The sequence below is a fragment of the Doryrhamphus excisus genome, linkage group LG10 (assembly GCF_037039965.1).
Source record: "Doryrhamphus excisus strain RoL-2023G ecotype Guam linkage group LG10, RoL_Dexc_Guam_v1.1, whole genome shotgun sequence".
Classification (NCBI taxonomy): Eukaryota; Metazoa; Chordata; class Actinopteri; order Syngnathiformes; family Syngnathidae; genus Doryrhamphus; species Doryrhamphus excisus.
Window position 1 is genome coordinate 6632098 of NC_136366.1, and position 23199 is coordinate 6655296.

Sequence of the window (23199 nt, forward strand, 5' to 3'; positions counted from 1 at the left end):
CAACAATCATTGCTGTATAAGATATGTTTGGGCAAAATCTGTTCCATCAGCATATAAATAAAGTTATATAGACAGTAAACATTTGGCGTGTTATACTTTTGCCTTGGACATATATTTCACACGCACTTTGGTAAGAAATCGATTCAAGCTGAATCGGAGGCGTTGTTTGGGAGCCGAAAGAGACGGTTATTTTTAGCGAACCGAGGCGAAATAACCGATTCTCTTTCCAGAACCTATACTCATAGCCTGACATATGAAAACACACGCGCGATTTCAGAGGAATCGACGTCATGACTCACGCAGGACGATCAATCGATGGCAGAGACTTTTCCCACCTTTTTTCTAATTAGAATACGATTTCATTTGCTTTTCATTTTCTTTTACTGCTACTTCAACGTTCTTCGGACTTTATTTCCTGTAGCTTTATTGTCATAACATTCTCCAAAAATTACAAGTTTATTTTTGTCTCTCATAATATCACAACTTAAAAATATTTTGGTTCAGAATGTCAAATTTCGGTGTTATTTTTCCGTATCACCATATTAGTTTTTTAAAGTTCTGTTATAAAATGTCACAGGCCGACACAAACCAGCAAAGGGCCGCACGTTGGACAGCCTGTTCGACTAAGCCTGAGACCATTCATGTACCCACTGATCTACCCATTCATCTAACCACTGATCTACCATTAATCTACCCACTGATCTACAGAGAAGTGTGTAAACCATAGAGTGTAAAAGCTGATTTTCAAGCCATTTTGAATAGTCTTTTCAAATCACACCCACTGATCTACCCATTCATCTACCCACTGATCTACCATTAATCTACCCATTAATCTACCCACTGATTTACCGAGAAGTGTGCAAACTCTTGAGTGTAAAAGCTGATTTTCAAGCCATTTTGAAAAGTAATGTCTTTTCAAATCACACCCACTGATCTACCCATTCATCTACCCAGAGGTGTGCAAACCCTTGAGTGTAAAAAGCTGATTTTCAAGCCATTTTGACAAGTACAGTAAAGTCTCGTTATATCGATATCGGTTATAACGAATCACTACTTATTACGATACTATTTTCATTTCCCGGCAAATTTCTAGTCTTTTATGATATAATTAGTACCCGGTTATTATGATAATCCGGTTACTACGATGCCCTTTTCATCTCCTGCCAGCCAATTTGGTCTGCTTATATCGATACAAAAGCATCTTAAATCAATCTTTGCTTAAGGATTTTAACGGCTGCTTCCAGTCAACTTTATTTTTCACACTTCCACCACCAGAGCACAGCACACACACCGATTCCCGCACTTCCTGGTTCACAGGTCATGCTCAACCCGCCCCACATAGCTGGCCAAACACATGCCTGCAACAGAAGGACCAACTGACATAGCATACACATCTATTCCAACGAAGACACAAGCGTACAAATACATGTATTTAATTGTGTTGTATTCAGATATCTTTTTATCGTTTGTGGTTTCTCTCGTGTGTATAGAACGCAGTTGGTTCTTCTGTTGCAGGCATGTGTTTGGCCAGCTATGTGGGGCGGGTTGAGCATGACCTGTGAACCAGGAAGTGCGGGAATCGGTGTGTGTGCTGCGCTCTGGTGGTGGAAGTGTGAAAAATAAAGTTGACTAAGCAGCCGTTCGCCGTGTTCTTTTTTGGTATTGAAATCCTTAAGCAAAGATTGATTTAAGCGTGCATTTTTGCACTTTTTTAAGAGTGCATTATTGCCCACTTTTAATGCAGTTCGGCGCAGGATCGGATATATGGATAGTCCGGTTATATCGGTATTTTTTCCGACTCCCGAGAATATCGATATAACGAGACTTTACTGTAATGTCTTTTCCAATCACGAAAGACGTGGACACAGGCGTCATTCACAAAAGAACAGGCTGGTGAAGTCAGGGTTTTTATTAGAAAGCAGAGTTTTCCGTATTGCATTGAAATCAATCAGGTATCTTTTTTATTACACAACTGAAAGTGGTGGTGAACACACCTCAATGGGAATGAATGTTTTTTTCTTTTAATTGCAACATCGAAAATGGCAACTTGCATTTTTATCACACACACACAATATATATATATATATTGTGTGTGTATAGATATATATTATCGATGCTCAAGTCAGAAGGCGCATAAACATTTGAATAGTTTTCACTTTAAAAGAAAGCAACACAGAGAATCGTCTCATCCAAGATGAGGGCCAACCTTGCAAATGAAGATGAAAAATGTAGCTCGGTAGTCTCGTCCTTTATGGATTCATTGTCCATTTCGAGGTCATGATGGAGGACCGGCCTGGTCCACGCGGGGAGCTTTAAAGCAGAGCTTCCTTGCGTCAAAGAGTCCTGGTCCGAGTAAATAGGACAGCTCTGCTCACAAAGCACCAAGGAAATCAGTCAAAAGATCAAGTCTTTAGCGTCATCCGTTTTGACTTTTTACCACCAAGAGGGGGGCGTCTTCGCTTCCTGGTGGTTTTTTTTTTTTTTTCCCATGGAGCAAAAGCGAAGTGGAGGATGACTTAGCAAAGAAGCGAGAGCACAGCAGTTCAACGTCACGTCTCCTCTCTCTCCAAAGTGCATCCTGATTGTCAGCGCTCGGAACACATGGCTTTAAATAAAGGTGCCTCGTTTTTTTTGTAGTTTTTTTTTTTTCGTTTTTGTGTGTCGTTATCCTCTATAAGTCATTCTAAAGTGCTGGTTCAAGGACAAATACATACACATTCAAACTTTTTAGTGCATTTTCTTTCTCCAAGCCTTCCTTCCGCCTTCCAAATGCACAACAAGGGAGTTTATCGCATGTATTTCTGCTCTTCTTGCTGTCACACAAAAAAACATTCAATAAAAAGGCCAGAGTGTTGAAAAAAAAAACAATTACAAGCCAAGCCTGCTGCGTGACTTCACAGTCTGCGTTAGCTTACATGAATACATGGTGCATAAAAGGTCAAAGAGGTTTCATCAGGTTTGGTCTGCGTGGCATGCATTTTGTATGACGGTACAAGCGACTCTTTGCATATAGGAAAAAACACTTTTACACTACATGGAGGATGCATGTAAATGGCTGAGTGGAGCAAGCAAGGGTTTTTTTGTTTTTTTTTTTAAGGAAAAAGGTCTCTTCGACCGCAAAAAGACAACTCATGATTTGAATTTGATTTGAAATCAAGTGAGACACAGCACAACTTTGACGGCTTTCAGTTTGTCATGACATTCTCAAAAGTTTGTCGGGTGACGCTGACAAAAGGGAAAGGATTTTGGGATCTTAAAAAGGCTGTTTTGCACTTAAAAACATGTATTCAGACGTCATACGCGAGGACATGACTGAGTAATAACAGAAGAGCAGCAAAAGTGCCGCCAAATAGCGAATCCTCATTAACGAGAGTGGAAAAAGTTGTGCCAAATAGTGATCCAGTGGGATTGCATAGGAGTGGCAATTATTTTTGTAAGTTGCACTCTCGGACCATGCCATGTGGATTTCAACCCCTTTATTCATGAACTTTGTTCATGTTCGCACTTTCTGATGTGTATTTTGTCACGTTTGAGCGACTTTAGAAGCCTTGATTTGGGGAAGGTTATTCCTGTTTGCACTCGTGGCTGGAAGACTCCGCCAATGTGAGGATTGAAACATTTGTGAAGGAACTACAATCTACAATTGTGGATATTATTAAAGAAGACAAACATAATTATGAATACACTTACATGTTTCACATTTGTACTACGATTCATTTTTTTTTACCAGATTTATTTGACAATATTTTAAAAAATGGACTTCAACGATAAACCTGATTGGTTGGTTAATTTCCGGAATATTCAGAGAAATCCCACATTTGGGACATTTGCAACACTATTTGTGAGTCATTACTAAGCTACTTTAAATTTCTAATTTGTACTACAATTCATTTTTTTACCAGATTTGACAATATTTTTAAAAATGGACTTCAACGATAAACCTGATTGGTTGGTTAATTTCCGGATTATTCAGAATAGTCCCACATTTAGGACATATGCAACACTATTTCCAAATAATGTCATTACTAAGATACTTTTACTTTCTAATTTGTACTACGATTCATTTTTTTTACCAGATTTATTTGACAATATTTAAAAAAATTAACTTCAACGATAAACCTGATTGGTTGGTTAATTTCCGGAATATTCAGAGTAATCCCACATTTGGGACATTTGCAACACTATCTGTGAGTCATTTCCAAATAATGTCATTACTAAGCTACTTTAACTTTCTAAGTACTTATGGCGTCAAGTGATCATCAAGTGATTTAGGCTAGCGATATCAGACTTTCGACATGTCAAACATGAGCTAATATCGGAGGCTAGCTTTAGTACAAAAAACAGACTGTATCCGATTCAGTCGTAGAATACAGTCATGGTGCGCATCATCTACAGTAAACACGCCTGCACAGTCACAGTCTAAGGCACGGCTTTACACGCCTTCACCAGCCCGAAACGCATCGCTATACATTACTAATGCATTATTGGATACAACCATGCACTCTGACTGGTGGTGGCGTTTCAGCACAGTGCTCCAATTTCCTACCCAAGGACATGAAGTGGAAAAGCGTTATCGGTGCATCGACATTTTGGACACACAACGTATTCACTCAAATAATGGCCACTGCCGTTCGCAAATGCGGCACGGCCGTAAGACCATGCCGATGTGCTGTTTTAGCAACTTTTTAACACTTCATTCCAGGGAAGGCGTTAAGTTGTCGAAGTGTCCAAGTTAAGGCTCTCAGAAGAGGCCACAATTTGATAGAATACATGACAGCTCATTCCAGCCTCATTTCAATGGCAGAATGCCGGCACATCAAATTCAGCTGCTTCAGATTGAGGGGGGGGGGGTTGATGTAAACCCCCGATTGGAAGACCTCTTAGGAATGTTTTCCAATCAAATCAAATCAAATGCGACCCAAAACATCTGCCCCCTTTGCCAAAGCAGCGCTAAAGTTTACATTCATCCATTCTGTTCTATTCTAGGCCAACTAAAGAAGAACTAAAATGTAAACAAGCCCTAGTGCAATTACAACCCTGTACACCTCGTGCAGGACCTTCTTAAAGCTTTGCGTTCAAGAACTAAAATGAAGTTGAACCTCGGAAATGGTACGTCTTTAGAGGCTAAAGGATGTCGGCCATTACTTCGTCTTGGCCTGCCAATCCTGCTCACTGCCGGAAAGGATCTTTTAACGCCGATCATGGTGAGGAAAAAGAAAAAAATGGGCGAATAGAAAGAAATAAAATAGTCCAAGATAGCACACAAGCGTGACAAATACAAAAGGTTGAAATCCATGGTCAACATTGCCCCCCCTCCCCTCCCTAAACCGATTCTAAATCCAAATGTAGAAATAATCAGGGAAACAAATAGGACACTTTCAGTCTCAAATTCAGTCACTTCTTTCTCTTTTAGAGTGCAAATGCAATAAGCCAGCTGTGCTGTGTAATATGCTTCTATTCAATAATTTACCCCCCCCCCCCAGGAACAATAACAAGTAACAGGATGGAAGAAGGACCATGTTGATGTACACCACATCAAAAAAAAGCCAAGGGATTCTCTAAAAATGCGACGCCGAGCGCCTGGTCCTGCTGCTTTGCTGCAGCGTGTGTAGGCGTGGGGGGGTTGACGGGGCGCTCTGGTAGTTGTGTTAAACACAGTCGTTTCTGGGTCACACCCAGATCAGCTTGAACGTGGAGCACGCCGAGGTAAGACCCCAGTAAGAAAAGTCCATAAAAAGAACCCCAAACGTGGTTTTTATGCAATAATGGCAGCTGGAGAGATGCATTGGTCTCCATCCTTTGCAGTCATCGTCATGCATGCAAGGTAACACTTTAGGATTTGACCCCAAGACAAGATTATTGTACTTTAAAAGCATCGTTGCATTGCATGGATATTTGCTTTTTATGCATTGGCTAGCATCTACACTGTGTGTGTGTGTGTGTGTGTGTGTGTGTAGTTGGAAAGGGCGGTCCCAAGCAGACACAGGCATCACTTTGGCACAAAGACAGAAAAAAGGGGGCCATAGAAAAAATACACAGAAACGCACAACTCTCGACAACTGCAGCATATCCCACTGAGCACCACTCCCCCCTCCAATGATACCATCCCTATATGTATATTACAAAGGAGCATGACAGCACCCCCCCAGTGATACCACCCCATATGTATATTACAAAGGAGCATGACAGCACCCCCCCCCTCCGATGATACCATCCCTATATGTATATTACAAAGGAGCATGACAGCACCCCCCTCAGCGATGATACAATCCCTATATGTATATTACAAAGGAGCGTGAGAGCACCCCCCTGATGATACCATCCTATATGTATATTACAAAGGAGCATGACAGCACCCCCCTCAGCGATGATACAATCCCTATATGTATATTACAAAGGAGCGTGAGAGCACCCCCCTGATGATACCATCCCTATGTGTATACTACAAAGGAGATGAGAGCACCCCCACGATGATACCATCCCTATATGTATACTACAAAGGAGCGTGAGAGCACCCCCACGATGATACCATCCCTATATGTATATTACAAAGGAGCATGAGAGAACCCCCCCTCCGTGATGATATCATCCCTATATGTATATTACAAAGGGGCATGACAGCAGCCCCCCCGTCATGATACCATCAAAGGAGCATGAGAACCCCCCGTGATGATACCATCCCTATATGTATATTACAAAGGAGCATGAAAGCACCCCCCCATGATGATATCATCCCTATATGTATATTACAAAGGAGCATGAAAGTACCCCCCCCCCCCCCCCCCCGAGTGATGATACCATCCCTATATGTATATTAACAAGGAGCATGAGAGTGCCCCCAGGAATTAATTCATCAGGGCCAAATGTGACATAACCCCGCCCCTCTTCATAGCCGTCCCAGGCAATGCCTGCTAAGAGGGAGTACTAAAATAATCAGAGCCTTCTAGAATTCTTACATTTCCCAGAAGAGACTGGGAAGCCCTCTTCGCTCAATGTTACAGTCATTGCCTGAGACGGCGATGCAAAAGGGGGTCGGGGGGGGGGATATCATTTTTGCCACATTATGACAAATGTAAAAATATTTAATTGGGAGTAAAAGTGTAAGCTCTACTTTCACTGGTCAATTTCTTATCTTTACTTATTATTATGTTATTTTTAAAGGGGACCCATTATGGCCTTTTTGGGGCCCTTCTTATTGACTTGTGGTCTCCTGTAGAGCAACACACAAAGCTTTCTAGATCTTCCAGATTCTGCAGTGTTTCCATCAACTTGACTCCACCCCCGGCACTCTTCCATGTACGCCCACTCTGCTGTGATTGGTCACACTCCCGAGTGCTCCCGAGTTTACTGAGTGCAGGAAGTCCATATAAGGAAGTCCCCATCATGAACGTCAGTAGAACTCGCTGTTGCATCAAAAAGTACTTCTTGTGATGTTACTATTTTATTCCTGTCCTGTTATTTGTATTTGTGTTTTTGTATTTACAGTGTGGCCCTACAACTCCTTTGTATATACATACTCCTTTGTATATATGTACATATGTATGGTCCTCATGATTACATATCCAATGTTGGGCCACTATGACGCTAATGTAGTCATGCATTAAGATGTTGTTCCTCTAGAAAACCCGGGTTGCTGCTTGATGGCAAGGTGTACTATTGCATAGCTCAGCGTAATATACCGTGGGCGTCAGTGACGGGTATTCCAAATAAGAGGGGGCAGTCGGAGGGAGCGGAGAGCGACTATCTGGATGCCATGCCTACGTCTGCTTGGAGCGCCATCTACGTCAACACTCACCAAATGTACACACAGAGGACGTGTGTACACTCGGGACTAATTTCTGCGGCGTCAGCTCACAAGCTTTTTGCACTGGATATTTTCTCTTGAGGAAGCACAGAGGAGGAGGAATTGCGCCAAGCAAAAAGGTTAAAAGCCAACTTCACGACGTGAGCGCCGACATTCACTGTCCGTTCACCCGCAGGCCTTGTTCAAAACCTTCCTGCTCGGTCGAAGCGTCGCCACAAGCGCTGGCCTCAGCGCCGGGAATGGAAGCCGGCGCCCCCAGCGATCCATCGCCGGCGTCTAAGCCGGCTTCATCCTCATCTTCCTCCTGCTCCTCCCGGACTCCGACCGCCGCGGCCTCCGCCTCTGTTGCGGTCGCCGTCGAGCCCGGGCTGCCGTCAGCCAGCGGGGGATGAGTCCTCAGAGGGTCCTTGCGCTCGGGATACAGCCTCTGCTCAAAGGTCTTGAAGTCGGCCTCAAAGGGGATGGGAACCCCTTGTTGAGGGGCGGCGCCGAGGCCCAGCCCCAGCCCAACGGAGGCGCCGCCCATGGCCATGCCGGCGCGGTACACCTCCATACCGTCGGGCAGCATGGACTTGATCTTGGGCAGCCATCTCTTGCGGACACGGCGTGCGTTTGTGCACATGTCAGCAGCAATCACGTTCATTTCACTCTCCTTGAAGTTAGGGTTGAAATTCTGACAGTAGACTGCAAAACACACAGTACGATAAAATTAATATTTGCTTTTATGCTACAATATACTACCACTTCACAATCAAACCGTTCGATTTCCTGATGCCAATCTATTAAAAAGGGGTCATTAATCAATACCAGCGACCTATGGCATGATAATCAGTGAACTCATGACCGCCCAAAAAAAGCAACGTGTGTTAAATCCCGAAACTAGGACGTGTTAATGCAGGATCACAGCATGGATATCGAACATGCAACCTTGGTCGAGGGTTTTAGATGGGCCTCGTAGTCGTTTATCCCAATGATAGTGTTGTAAGCTAGCTGAAATGTCTGGTGTTCTCATGCACAGAAAAGGAACCAAGTATGTTCATGTTTCACATAAGGATTAGGAATGATGGGAAAAATTAACGAGCTAACGAGTTAGCTCGGTAGCATGCTATGTTTAACGTGGTGGTAGACCCGTAGATCAGCATGTTGTAGTGGGATGTGAATATAGGTGTGTTATTTTTATTATTTCTTTAATAATTGTATTTTAAAAGTCATAAACAGGTTCAGGACCAGGGTTCAATTCCACCCTCGGCCATCTCTGTGTGGAGTTTGCATATTCTCCCCGTGCATGAGTGGCTTTTCTCCGGGTACTCCGGTTTCCTCCCACATTCCAAAAACATGCTAGGTTAATTAGCCACTCCAAATTGTCCATAGGTATGAATGTGAGTGTGAATGGTTGTTTGTCTATATGTGCTCTGTGATTGGCTGGCCACCAGTCCAGAGTGTACCCTGCCTCTCGCCCAAAGACAGCTGGGATAGGCTCCAGCACCCCCGCAATCCCCTTATGAGGAAAAGCGGTATAAAATGAATGAATGAATGAAAAATCTATTAATAATGAATCCTGATTAAAACTGATTAACCGCCATAAACGAGGGCTGACTGTACTAAATATATGCAAATATGTTTGCCATGTTATTTACAACACACCTCGTTCCTCGTGTGAGGAAGTACATGAAACACTTTGACTGGTGCTGACATGTAAATCCAATGATTTAGAGTATTTTTTAGATTTAGAGTTTTTTTATTTAGAGTATAGAGTATATTTGGGAGACTTGACTTACGTTTGACAGCGTTGAGGACCCTGCTGTCCAGGGGTTTCCTACTGGGGTCACTGGTGGAGGAGCGGATACCAGTCCCACAGCTGTTGGCTAACGTGTTCCTGCAATGGGGGAAGCCCAACACCAGGGGGCAGAGTCAGCATCGGGCCAAATCAACAAAGCAAACACAAACATGAGGACACACCATTGCACAACGTGGCCACAGATGGAGTGTGAAAGTGGCTTTTGTGTTGGGTGTCGCAAAAGCGCTCTTAAAGATTCATACAAAGCGCCGTGCTCGTCTTACCTATCAAAGAATGTCGCTAAGAGACGCCGCAACAAGACTTTGTGTTTGATTCCAGCGCAGAGATGACAGTTCATGAGTTGGCCTCGAGTCATGAACACCTGCGTACCTGAGGAGGGAGGGGGGGAAAACAAATCATCGTATTTGCTTTCAACAATCTTTCTTTTCTTTCACTCGCTCAGTCTGTCTAAAAGGAAGTCCCCAAATGCACACATTTTTCATGATGCTGAATAAAAATCCAATAAAAAAAGCTATGAGAACCCGGTCCTGACACAAAAATATCACAGCCTATCATATCAATATGCAAAAAAGTGGGATATATGGTACATGCTTGACTGGTAATTTGAAGCTTCATCAAATATTAGGACCAAAAATAGCAATTTAGACTGCTTGGTTAAAAATCTTTAATATCTATTCATTCATTCATTCATTTTCTATCCCGTTTTCCTCATGAGGGTCGCGGGGGGTGCTGGAGCCTATCCCAGCTGTCTTTGGGCAAGGGGCGGGGTACACCCTGGACTGGTCGCCAGCCAATCCACACATAGACAAACAACCATTCACATTCACATTCATACCTATGGACAATTTGGAGTCACCTAGCATGTTTTTGGAATGTGGGAGGAAACCGGAGTACCCGGAGAAAACGCCACACAGAGATGGCAGAGGGTGGAATTGAACCCTAATCTTCTAGCTGTGAGGTCTGCGCTCTAACCACTAGACCACCATGCCGCCTCTTAAATATCTACTCTAATCATTTCTAACGTCAACATTCCCACACAAAAGGCATTGGTGGGAATGATATTCATGCAATACAATCAGCTCTTTTTGGGACGTTCCACTGTGGACAACAACGTCACACAACACCAATAGATTTCTTTTGACGAATGACGACAAAATTAGGTCTTCCTGTCACGCTTTCATTGCCATTTTAAGACAATCACTTCTGATGCCAAGCTAACCCTCAACCTTCTTCGCAGGTGGGTTTGGAAGCCATATCTTTCCACGGTTGTGATGAGTGGATGTACGCATGTCGACCATGTGTGCAGGGCCTACCAGCAACCAGTTCCAGCTTCTCCCCGGGATCGCCCTCCGTGTATAGCTTGGGATGACAGCGGTAGCCTATCTGGCTGATCAGGCTCGCGGGCAGCGCCACCAGGTCCCTGCGGATCAGCACGCAGTTGCGGTTCTCCAAGGCCAGGGGCACCCCCGCCATGTCGGGCTTATCCGGGACTGGACAAAGTAATGGTAGGAAGTTGAGGACCCATTTTGATGTTGATATGCTAATTTTCCTGCTATGAATAGGGTAGGAATAGGAATTTGGTGTGGTCACATCTTCCCTAGCGGCCATGGCCAGTCTGTGCCTCCATGGAAAATGTGCTACAGAAGAAACTCAATAAAAAGTGTAGTATACACACTACTGCTTTCTCAAGCCATGCCGCATCCATGATTTACCAAGGGTTAAATAATGTAAACGTAATGAAGATGTGCACCTCATTTCCCCCTTCTCTCTCCACAGTGCATAACATGTCTGAACAAGAAACAAATATGCAGATGACGTTCCAAAATAGCTGACATTTACGGTGGCGTAGGCCCATAAGTATTTCTGCAAGTCATGCTGCGTTTTAGTTTGAAATTTGGCCAGACATCAAATGAATTTCCTCCGTCGGCGTGAGCCAAAGTCAAGCAGAGAAAATATTGCACTTAGCAAAAGCCCACACAGAGCGTATATAACAGACCGATGTGTCTTACTAGCATCTGCTCAAGTGGCTTGTTTATTGTGACCTACAGATGACTTCATAGGACAGAATGCGATATCGCTGACTGACAACAGTTATTAGCGATACCACTAGCTGACAACAGTTAGTGATATCACTAGCTGTTATCAGTTAGTTACTGACAATAGTGATTAAACAAACTTTAAACTAACTCATAACTAAGTCTCTGTCACTAACTGTTGTCAGTGAGCGCTACCGCTCACCGACAACAGTGAGCGCTACCGCTCACCGACAACAGTGAGCGCTACCGCTCACCGACAACAGTGAGCGCTACCGCTCACCGACAACAGTGAGCGCTACCGCTCACCGACAACAGTGAGCGCTACCGCTCACCGACAACAGTGAGCGCTACCGCTCACCGACAACAGTGAGCGCTACCGCTCACCGACAACAGTGAGCGCTACCGCTCACCGACAACAGTGAGCGCTACCGCTCACCGACAACAGTGAGCGCTACCGCTCACCGACAACAGTGAGCGCTATCGCTCACCGACAACAGTGAGCGCTATCGCTCACCGACAACAGTGAGCGATGTCGCTCACCGACAACAGTGAGCGATGTCGCTCACCGACAACAGTGAGCGATGTCGCTCACCGACAACAGTGAGCGATGTCGCTCACCGACAACAGTGAGCGGTGTCGCTCACCGACAACAGTGAGCGGTGTCGCTGACCGACAACAGTGAGCGGTGTCGCTGACCGACAACAGTGAGCGGTGTCGCTGACCGACAACAGTGAGCGGTGTCGCTGACCGACAACAGTGAGCGGTGTCGCTGACCGACAACAGTGAGCGGTGTCGCTGACCGACAACAGTGAGCGGTGTCGCTGACCGACAACAGTGAGCGCTATCGCTAAGCGACAACAGTGAGCGATATCGCTAAGCGACAACAGTGAGTGCTATCGCTAACCGACAACAGTCAGCGATATCGCTGACTGTTGTCAGTTAGTGATAAAAACAGTAACTCTTGGTGATATCACTAACTGATAACAGTGGCTGGTATCAGTTAGTGATACTGTTAACACAGGCATTCAGATGGCTAACAGGTCCTTCAACGCGGCTACTAGTTGCTCGTAGGCAGCTACCGGGCTAAAGTACAGCTAATGATGGCTAACAGATCATTAACAGGGTCTAACAATGCAAATGGGTGTTCGTTAAGCCGAGTTCCCCCAGGTTCTCTTGTAGGACCATAGCACATCAAGGTAGGGGTGCTATACTCACTTCCAAAGGGGTTGCCTGAACGCCCATAGATGTGACCGTAGCCGTCCTCTGCCATCCCATCGTACGGCTCCTCCTCAAACTCTTCATCTTCGTTCTGGTATGACGTCGGACTGTCAGTGGTGGGCAGACTGGATTCCCCTGGACTTGATCTTTCACCTCCCGCCACTCCCCCCGCCCCGCCGCCCCCACCCCCCAGTAGGTGGTAAGGGGGTACGCCGGGAATGGTGGTCCCTCCGGCTGTGGTGTAGAACAAAGAACTGGCCCTCGCCAACCGACTCCCCAGCTCTGAGGATGTGATTTTGCTCTGCGTTGATGGTAGCGTGAGTGGCGTGGGCTCACCACCTTCTAGTTTAATCTTCCGCGGCGGCAGGACGAGAGACGGGGACCAGCCGGGGTTGGCCAAAAGGGCGGCCACCGCCAAGCCGCTGCCATTATTGCAAGGACTCTGGGGCTCGGATCCAGTCTCTTCTAAGGAGCCCGCCGTCTGCGAGTCACAGTGCGGAGAGTTGGCCTTGAACATCAGGTCCATGCCTCTTTCCACGATGTGCTGGATCTGAAGGTAGCCCGCCGTGTACATGACCACCAGCTGTTCGCTGGCCGCCATGGTTAACTTCCCCGTGTAGCAGAAAGACAGGATCTGCTCGAAGCAGGCGGGTGTGACCGAGGAGGGCAGCTCGAACTGGGTCTTGGTGGAGGTGCTGAAGAGGTCGCGGAAGTAGAGGCTGCTGGCGGCCAGGACGGCCCGGTGGGCTTTGAAAGCCTGGCCTGTTTAAAGACAGAAGAGCCCCCCAGCAAGGGTGTGCAGGAGTCAGCCATAATTGATTGTTAACAATCAAGTGGCTTGTTACTTTATGCTGCAAGTCTGCGGTGAATCGCCCCTTGATTCGGTCTGGACTAGTTTACCGTCGTACAACGGGACATAAATATCGTTAAAACAATCAGTTGTTTGTTGAATCAAAATGCACAACTTGGTGACTGAATCAGTTCAACTGGTTTGCCGTCTGAAGAGCCACAGCAGCTGTGGGAATGTAACATCACTTAATAGCACAATATGGTGTCCCGCACAGGTCTTGGGGAGGGAACTGTCATCATGTGGGACAAGTGATGTGCAGATTATGTTGACTTTCAGGTTGATTGTTGCTTAATCTCACCTTGAAGCAATGTTGGGAAAAGTCTGCCGTCTTAAAAAAAATGTGCAACATAACATCAGCTATAGGGAGTTACCAAATGCTAACACAGCAGTCCCTCGTTTATCGTGGTTACTTGGTTCCGAGCCCCCCCGCATGATGAGTAAGATGGAATGTTAATAAATGGAATACTTTGGTAGTTTGAGCATAGCGCAGTACTTCATCTCAATACATTTTCCCACTGGGCTAAACTGCAATTGAAACAGGAGTTCAGAACATTGAGGTGTTACATTCATTCATTCATTTTCTACCACTTTTTCCTCACGAGGGTCGCGGGGGTGCTGGAGCCTATCCCAGCTATCTTCGGGCGAGAGGCAGGGTTGGACTGGTCGCCACCCAATCACAGGGCACATATAGACAAACAACCATTCACACTCACATTCATACCTATGGACAATTTGGAGTGGCCAATTAACCTAGCATGTTTTTGGAATGTGGGAGGAAACCGGAGTACCCGGAGAAAACCCATGCATGCACGGGGAGAACATGCAAACTCCACACAGAGATGGCCGAGGGTGGAATTGAACCCTGGTCTCCTAGCTGTGAGGTCTGCGTGCTAACCACTCATCCACCGTGCCGCCCTAAGGTGTTACATATTATATTTAATACTTAGTAACAATAAGTCAAGCTGCTCTCTGGTTGAGTGGGGGAAGACCTTTCAGTGTTTTAATGTTGAACACACCTTTGACCAGGATGGAGACATCACAGTAGTGTCCCAACAAGCGCTGCTCGTTAAGGGAGCCCAGGACGGTGGCTCCAAAGTTTGGGATCTCCACATGGAGCAACTGCGACATATTGGACCAGGACTCTTCTGCTATGGACTGCAGAAAGCGCCAGGGAAAGGAGTCTGTCGGAAGAAACAACACAAGCAATTAAAAGCAAGAAAAGGGGCAGAAGAAAGACGCAGAAGGGGAAGTGAAGTAAATGCTAATCCGAGCTGTGGGAAAGAAAGACAGACATGGAAGAGGGAAGACAAAAGTCCACCAAATATCGAGTGTACGAGGCCAACATGGAATAAGTTACGGCACCCAGGAAGCGTGGCCTCATTGCGAGTATTCCTCCTTAATGGATGGACCACATCGCATAAATCAGCATCAACAACAACTTCCATGGAAGGACACTGCAGCGGGACCTCCCAGGTTGAACACAATCTGTTGTGGAACGCCAGTTTGTTTGCTTTGCAGTAGGAAGCCATTGCAATAGAGTAGCAAACTACAATCTGGAAGGCGGATATGTCAAATATTTCTTTTAAAAGCAGTAACCTGGTCATTACGGTAACTAATTACGGTAACTAATTGTATATTTTATGGGGGTTATTTTCCTGTGTTATTGTCGAGGAAGTTTCCTCACATACTTTTCATATTCTGTGTTTTATAGTCCACTGCTCATATTGTAAATCCTACTTCCTTTATTTGTGCAGAACCCATTGGAGCGGCCTTTTATTGTGACCAACCTGTGCAGTAACCATGCCAAAATAGTAAACCAAAATGAGAGAAAGAGCTTTTAATTGTAGCTCATGAAAAACGGTAGCAAAAACTCAAGTGGGAGAAGTCTTATGAGATATGGAAAATACCATGCATGACCAGGACTTGAACTTTCCAAACTAAGGCCAAACTCTACAACCTCAGTGAGCGATGCTCCTAAATGTTAGAGAGGCATCAAGGTGGGTCATTTAATTTCTTATATTCAGCATGCTGGTCTCCCCGTGCCTGCGGGGGCTTTCTCCGGGTACCAAGTTGTCTGTGGGGACGGACTAGTGTAACGTACAGTACGTACAGTACTATAGCAATTCTAGCCATGGCGAATGGGCGATGCTTGGTTCTGATGGGCCATGTGTGTCTAAACCAGGGGTGGGCAAACTACGGCCCGGGGGCCACATGCGCCCCACCAAGTGTTTGAATCCGGCCCGCCAGTTGCTTTCTAAGTATTTCAACTTTTAACATACAAACTGGCAACATGACTTGCAAGTCGGATGTCTTATTTAGTAATTTTTTTTTAATGTAAAATTCAGTGACATAGTTTGATGTGGTCTGATGTTTAAAGTGCTCCTGAAAAAAGGAACATGAGAACATACAGCTGATATTAACACTTTTACAGATACAATTAGACAAATCATTCAAGGAAAATGTGTGTGTTAAATATATGTTCTGGCCCCCTGGACAATTTTGTTAACTCAATGCGGCCCACGAGTCAAAATATTTGCCCACCCCTGGTCTAAACACACACGACAGGGCATAAAATGTTACATTTCACAGTAAAACACATAAAGATGCATTCTTAAATATTACACTTAATATTACACGCATATACTGCAAGTGATTTTGACTTTTCTGTATGCATACCATCCATCCATACATCTTCTACCACTTATCCGTATGCATACCTCGCTTTGAAATGTTTGCTGCTATAATATTGTTCATAATATATATGTGACCCATTTTTACACTGACTTCTTTATGACATCTGCCAGGATATTGCCTCACAACACAACATCCTGCATGACCACAGTTTGAACTCGGAACTTCACTAAAGAATTAGGTGAAAACGAAACGGCGGGGCTCAGTTCGACTATACTCTTATTTTGTGTCATCGGGTGTTTTTTTTAAAAAAAATTTTTAAGGCCTTGAGAGATACACCCTTTAAAATGATCCGATTTGCCTCCAAGTTTTGTGCAAGGATGGGAGGTGGACCTCAGAGAGCGTTCGCCTTTAGAGGTTCCACTGTGTACTTCATTTACAGCTTTCTCCAAGCAAATGTGCACCAGTCTCCCTCACATGAACTTTGTAGCATTGTTTCCTCGCCTCAACAACCTTCTCTCACACGCACACACACATGCACAAACCCACACACACACACACACACATATATATATATATATATATATATATATATATATACCAGTTTCATTATTGGGCAATGCTGCAGAGCAGTTTCCAGGAATACAAACTGGAAAAAAAATATGTCACCGCCTCTCTCACATACTCCCTCTCTTTCCTACTTCATGCACACACACATGCACTCTGGCTTACTTCCATAAAACTATGCATGCCTAAACACACACACACACACACACACAGTGGAGTCTGCATAGGGAAATGACTGTGTATTCTGGCACGTAAGCACTTACTCACCTGGGGAAAGCAGCACATAACAGTCTCTCCCTCCCGCTCTCCTTTTTTCCTGCTCTCTCATGCACTAATGCAGAAAAACGTGCTCAGACGGTCTTCGCAGTCAATCTAAGGCTGCCAGACAAACCGGTGGCGAGGACTCCGAAGTGGAGTTTTTGATGCGCGGCGCCGTTCCTTAAATTCTCAATAAAAAAAGACAGCGTTCTGTCTGCCGTGTGACTGACTTTTCCGTGTCTTCCGTATCCTCGGAAGCTCCATTCTGCCCGCTTGCTGTCAGTGGTGGCGCTGCCTCAAAGACTCCCTCTGCCTGCCTGTCATTATCTCTCTGTTCCTCTCCCATCTCCCTCGTCCTCCTCCTGCCGGGGTCGGATTCAACAAGTGCCAGTGCAGAGAGAGGGAGAGAGAGAGAGGAGGGGGGAGAGAGAGAGAATGTGTGATAGAGAGAGCAGTGTGAATCGATGATGAAAGGAGTGGGAGGTTTACTTGTGTGTGTGTGTGTGTGTGTCTCCGATCAATGCAGTATCTATACGTCGCAGGGAGTAGGAGGGAGAGAAAAACACAGGCTACAGTTACAGACGGAGACAGAAAGTGGGCAGAGCTGGAGAGAATCAAGAGGGGAGGGGAGTGGAGGTGGTGTGGGGACGTGGGGGAGGGAGGGAGGGGGGGTCGTTGAGACAGACTGAGAAAGTCATTTAAGGACAGTACGAGCTGAGAAAGACAATTAGGTTGAGGCAACTTGGCCACTCCGCCTCCTGGATCTTCATCTTCCCGCTAACCCGCTATCCCAATGCTAGCAACTGTCTATAGTACTGTTGATGTAAACAGTATCATTCATGGAATATAAGCAATCTCATCAACAGGACGTTTTAGCACAGCTAACGTCTCCCAATACATGTTTTTCCACCCTGTCCTATTTTGAAAACACACTAAGTAGAATGCAGATAAATGGATCTCTTGAAATGTTACGCTGGTAAAACACAAACATGAGCCCAAGGCCAAATCAGTTACAAAAGTGAGTAGTATTTGTGCATGTGTGTGTACTGCTAACAATGACAGTGTGTAACCTAACTCTTCTACTTCCAACCACTGCTAACAATGTACTATGTGTAACCTAAATTTTCTACTTCCAACCACTGCTAACAATGTACTATGTGTAACCTAACTCGTCTACTTCCAAACCACTGCTAACAATGTACTATGTTAGATGACTACGTGTAACCTAACTCTTCTACTTCCAAACCACTGCTAACAATGTACTATGTGTAACCTAACACTTCTACTTCCAAAGTATATGTAACCTAACTCTTCTACTTCCAAACCACTGCTAACAATGTACAATGTGTAACCAAACTCTTCTACTTCCAAACCACTGCTAACAATGTACTATGTGTAACCTAACTGTTCAACTTCCAAACCACTGCTAACAATGTACTATGTGTAACCTAACTCTTCTACTTCTAACCACTGCTAACAATGTACTATGTTAGATGACTACGTGTAACCTAACTCTTCTACTTCCAAACCACTGCTAACAATGTACTATGTGTAACCTTACTCTTCTACTTCCAAACCACTGCTAACAATGTACTATGTGTAAGCTAACTCTTCTACTACCAACCACTGCTAACAATGTGCTATGTGTAACCTAACTCTTCTACTTCCAAACCACTGCTAACAATGTACTATGTGTAACCTAACTCCTCTACTTCCAAACCACTGTTAAAAATGTACTGGGTAACCTAACTCTTCTACTTCCAAACCACTGCTAACAATGTACTATGTGTAACCAAACTCTTCTACTTCCAAACCACTGCTAACAATGTACTATGTGTAACCTAACTGTTCAACTTCCAAACCACTGCTAACAATGTACTATGTGTAACCTAACTGTTCAACTTCCAAACCACTGCTAACAATGTACTATGTGTAACCTAACTCTTCTACTTCTAACCACTGCTAACAATGTACTATGTTAGATGACTACGTGTAACCTAACTCTTCTACTTCCAAACCACTGCTAACAATGTACTATGTGTAACCTTACTCTTCTACTTCCAAACCACTGCTAACAATGTACTATGTGTAAGCTAACTCTTCTACTACCAACCACTGCTAACAATGTGCTATGTGTAACCTAACTCTTCTACTTCCAAACCACTGTTAAAAATGTACTGGGTAACCTAACTCTTCTACTTCCAAACCACTGCTAACAATGTACTATGTGTAACCTAACTCCTCTACTTCCAAACCACTGTTAATGTACTGGGTAACCTAACTCTTCTACTTCCAACCACTGCTAACAATGTACTATGTGCAACCTAAATCTTCTACTTCCAACCACTGCTAACAATGTACTATGTGTAACCTAACTCTTCTACTTCCAGACCACTGCTAACAATGTACTATGTGCAACCTAAATCTTCTACTTCCAACCACTGCTAACAATGTACTATGTGTAACCTAACTCCTCCACTTCCAAACCACCACCAGTAGCACCACGTGGTGGCACTGCTTTTAAACCCCAACATTTGACCCATCATTGGAATCGAAAATTCTCACACAGCTCATCTACAGAAGATCCACTCTAACTTTAACTGAATGTCGTTAGGGAGTGAAACACCAGCGCCTTGAAGCAGGTCCACGGGGAGGGTGGAGCCACTAACTGTCCATTCGCCACCGACCATGTGGCTAATGACCTCACGTGTGCGCTAGCAGGATTTTCATATCATTTGGGGAACAACACTGAGGTGGCGCCACAACCATCCGCTGTTCGGAGGAGTTCCATTACAGACTTAGAAAAGGCAAACATATGGGAGTCTATTTTTGGCACACAGCTCGATTCCCCCCCCAATCCCTCGAACCCATTTGACTTTAAATCAACATTGACATACAAAAATGAGTGAAAACAGTATGAAGATTGTACTTCATAAGATGGCAGCAAGCCTTTGGGACGTCCTACACAAAAAACTAGAGACGAAGTGTGTCAAGAACCTGCCCTCAACGTGTACTACAGTGTGTCGTGTCATTATGGTTATGTATGATGTGCTATTGAATTCAAATGTTTATAATGTCGTCGCTCGCTTCACTCTATTACGATATTTGACAAATATAGGAATAAATCCTTCTATCTCCTAGCTGAGTACAGCCTATTAGTAATTAAAATTGCAGGTTAAAGACATGAACTACAACACAAACCCAAGGCATTCAGAGGATGCATTCAGAGACGTGACATGTAGTACTCTACACAGGTCACTAGGTGTCAGTAATGTCACTGTAATGGTCGGTGAGACACACAAGCACCAGACTCGGTCTGGATCCAATGAACCAGGATAAACGAGGGATACTGTACAGCACGTTTCAAAGGACCCCAGCAGACCCGGCCGTGGTGATTTGCAGTAGGTGGCATCAAATAATAAACACAGCACGCAGGCAGGGGAGCCAACAATATAAATACTGCATGTACATGTTCATTGTTCCTAAGGAGGAGTAGTACACCACTGCAAGCTCACCATGTGACACATAGTGCAGTCTGCAAGAGCCAACACAAAGAAAGATGAGTGAAAAGAAAGCCTGAGACACCATTAATCATCAAGACATCTACTCGTGGAACTTCTGGAATCCCGTTTTGACACAAGCACGTCAGGAGAGAACACGGCACTTTGCTGAAGCCAAGTTGCAGTTTGTGTGTGCATACGACACCTTGCAGCGACGGGGGTGTACAAAGTGCGGCCCCAGCAGCATGTTTGGCCCGTGGAATTCTTACATGATTTGATGATTTGATTTAGTCAGGAGCAGAAGAATCCATCGTCTGGAAGTTGAACCATTGAGGACAACTGTTTTTTTTTTTAGTTGTTTTGTTTTTAAGTTGGCTTCTTGAGTAAGTGTTGCGTGTTTACTCTGAATCATGCAAAAGACCTTTTTACCAAACACCTACACACGTACGGACAGAAAAAGGCTGTAAACAAGCAAGACTTAAGCTTGGATGTCTGCATAAATTCATCAAGTGACAAGATTCCAAGTTATGCTTGTGTTTTCTCTTTCGTTTTGAGGAGACAAGATGTTGCGTGTCCAGAGTCTCCGCAGAAGAAAAGACAAGTGACTGATTAGCTATACCGGTATGATACGCTAGATTGAACATCCTGAGATTTTGGATGAGGCTGCTTACATGCTAGAAATTCAACTTTTCAGCCTTCCAGGGAAACTGATGCTGAGCAGGTCCGGGAAAAACATACAGTGGAATGACACAGTGAAAACCTTTCAAGGTTGGACTAGTCAGGATTCTACTCCAAGGTACCTCAGCTACCGCCAAACGTTGTCTTTACGTGTGCGACTTATTCCATAAGTGGTTTTAAGAATGTATTAACATAAACAAGGTTACTCCGTTCATTCTGCTATAAAACCAACACGCCAAGGTGTTGCAACTCAATACTCATCCAGCCAGTATATGGAGACCGGCAAAATTATGCATGTGAGGGTAATCTAATCTAATCTCTTGTCTAGTCTCATGTATTTACTCGCACCCAGTGGCCAAAATACGACATATGACTTGTCTTTCAATATTTTGGACTACAGTCAACCACAAAAAAAATTACTTTTGATTTTGGCAAAAAAATTTGTTAAAAAGTGAAGCAACAACTTAAAACCGTGATGTAGTCAAAGTCAATATGTTTCTTATGTCAGCAGTTAACCAGGAGTTAGACTTATGCAGTAGTCATAGTGGATATAATGGCGACGGCTGGACTCATTTCACCCCGAGTTCTCATGTATTCTTATGAGGAAAGGTGCAGGATCAAATCAGATTGTAGCTGTGGGAAACCTACGGCTGATGGGCCATGTGTGTCTCATGAGAAGCTCTGATGCAACACTACCAAGTGCCAAACTTGAGTCGTCGAATGCCCATGATATCCCATTGGAGCTTGGCATCTATTTTGTCAGAAATGTAGTATGGCCGGGCGGCACGGTAGTCGTGTGGTTAACGCGCAGACCTCACAGCTAGGAGAGCAGGGTTCAATTGCACGCAGGGTTCAATTCCACCCTCGACCATCTCTGTGTGGAGTTTGCATGTTCTCCCCGTGCATGTGTGGGTTTTCTCCGGGTACTCCGGTTTCCTCCAAAAACATGCTAGGTTAATTGGCCACTCCAAATTCTCCATAGGTAAGAATGTGAGTGTGAATGGTTGTTTGTCTATATGTGCCCTGTGATTGGCTGGCCACCAGTCCAGGGTGTACCCCGCGTCTCGCCCAAAAGACAGCTGGGATAGGCTCCAGCACCCCCCGCGACCCTCGTGAGGAAAAGCGGTAGAAAATGAATGAATGAATGAATGAATGTAGTATGGCCCTCACCTATCACTGGAAAAGGTTCCCCACCCCTGCCATGGAGGTTCCTCCATAGTCCGGACATTGGGGCACATACAATATTCACCTCATAGGAGATGAAAGTTGTGCACAACTTTCTCTTTCTGCAGAAAAAAGCATCGAATTCAGCTTTCTAAAAGAGCTTTGGCCTGGCACTTTGATATCTGCACAGCACATATAGACTCACATGAGCGAGCAGGCACAAAAGGCACAGTCAAACGCAGGAGGCACAAATCCGCTAATACAATCAGACATATACAACACACACACACACACGGCACCCTCCCTACCCCCCCTCGTCATGTTCTTTTATAGACACACAGTCACGTCATCTCCCCGTGCACACTCAGGAATGCACACTGTTTGTTGGCGTGTCTCCGTGAACCTGCTCGTCCATCCATCAGTAACCGTGACTATTGTCCTCACGTTACCCCTTTGCCCACCCTTCTTGCTCCCTCTCTCTTTCCTCCTCTCTCTCTCGCTGCCTGCATACCACGCCGCCACTGTCTCTCTGCCAATTAATGCACAGAGGGCTGCATTGCAGTGAAGTTGGCGCACACTACAGACTCTACAGACATGCATGTTCGTGCCAGCCGAGCCGAGTGAGAGGAGAAGGGAGGGTGGCGATGGGGGGAGGAGGGGAGAGGCGGGTAGAATATGTTGAGTCAGGCAGGCAG

At 44.8% G+C, this 23199-nt stretch overlaps 1 protein-coding gene across 3 annotated transcripts in view; it reads right to left on the bottom strand.

Moving 5' to 3' along the window:
• Window positions 1–7361: 7361 nt before the first annotated feature.
• Window positions 7362–23199, bottom strand: part of nacc2 (NACC family member 2) — a 39178-nt gene continuing 23340 nt past the window's right edge. For 2 of the 3 annotated variants that reach the window (XM_058062832.2, XM_058062812.2), the window contains 6 exons: window positions 14723–14887; window positions 12854–13618; window positions 10916–11092; window positions 9866–9971; window positions 9583–9680; window positions 7362–8488 (listed from right to left, as the gene is read on the bottom strand). In XM_058062832.2, the coding sequence (XP_057918815.2) occupies window positions 7959–8488; window positions 9583–9680; window positions 9866–9971; window positions 10916–11092; window positions 12854–13618; window positions 14723–14834 (1788 nt within the window). In that variant the 5' untranslated portion in view covers window positions 14835–14887 and the 3' untranslated portion in view covers window positions 7362–7958. Of the gene's footprint in view, window positions 8489–9582; window positions 9681–9865; window positions 9972–10915; window positions 11093–12853; window positions 13619–14722; window positions 14888–17171; window positions 17525–23199 lie in introns of all 3 variants that reach the window. The other variant, XM_078793952.1, reaches the window with a different exon arrangement.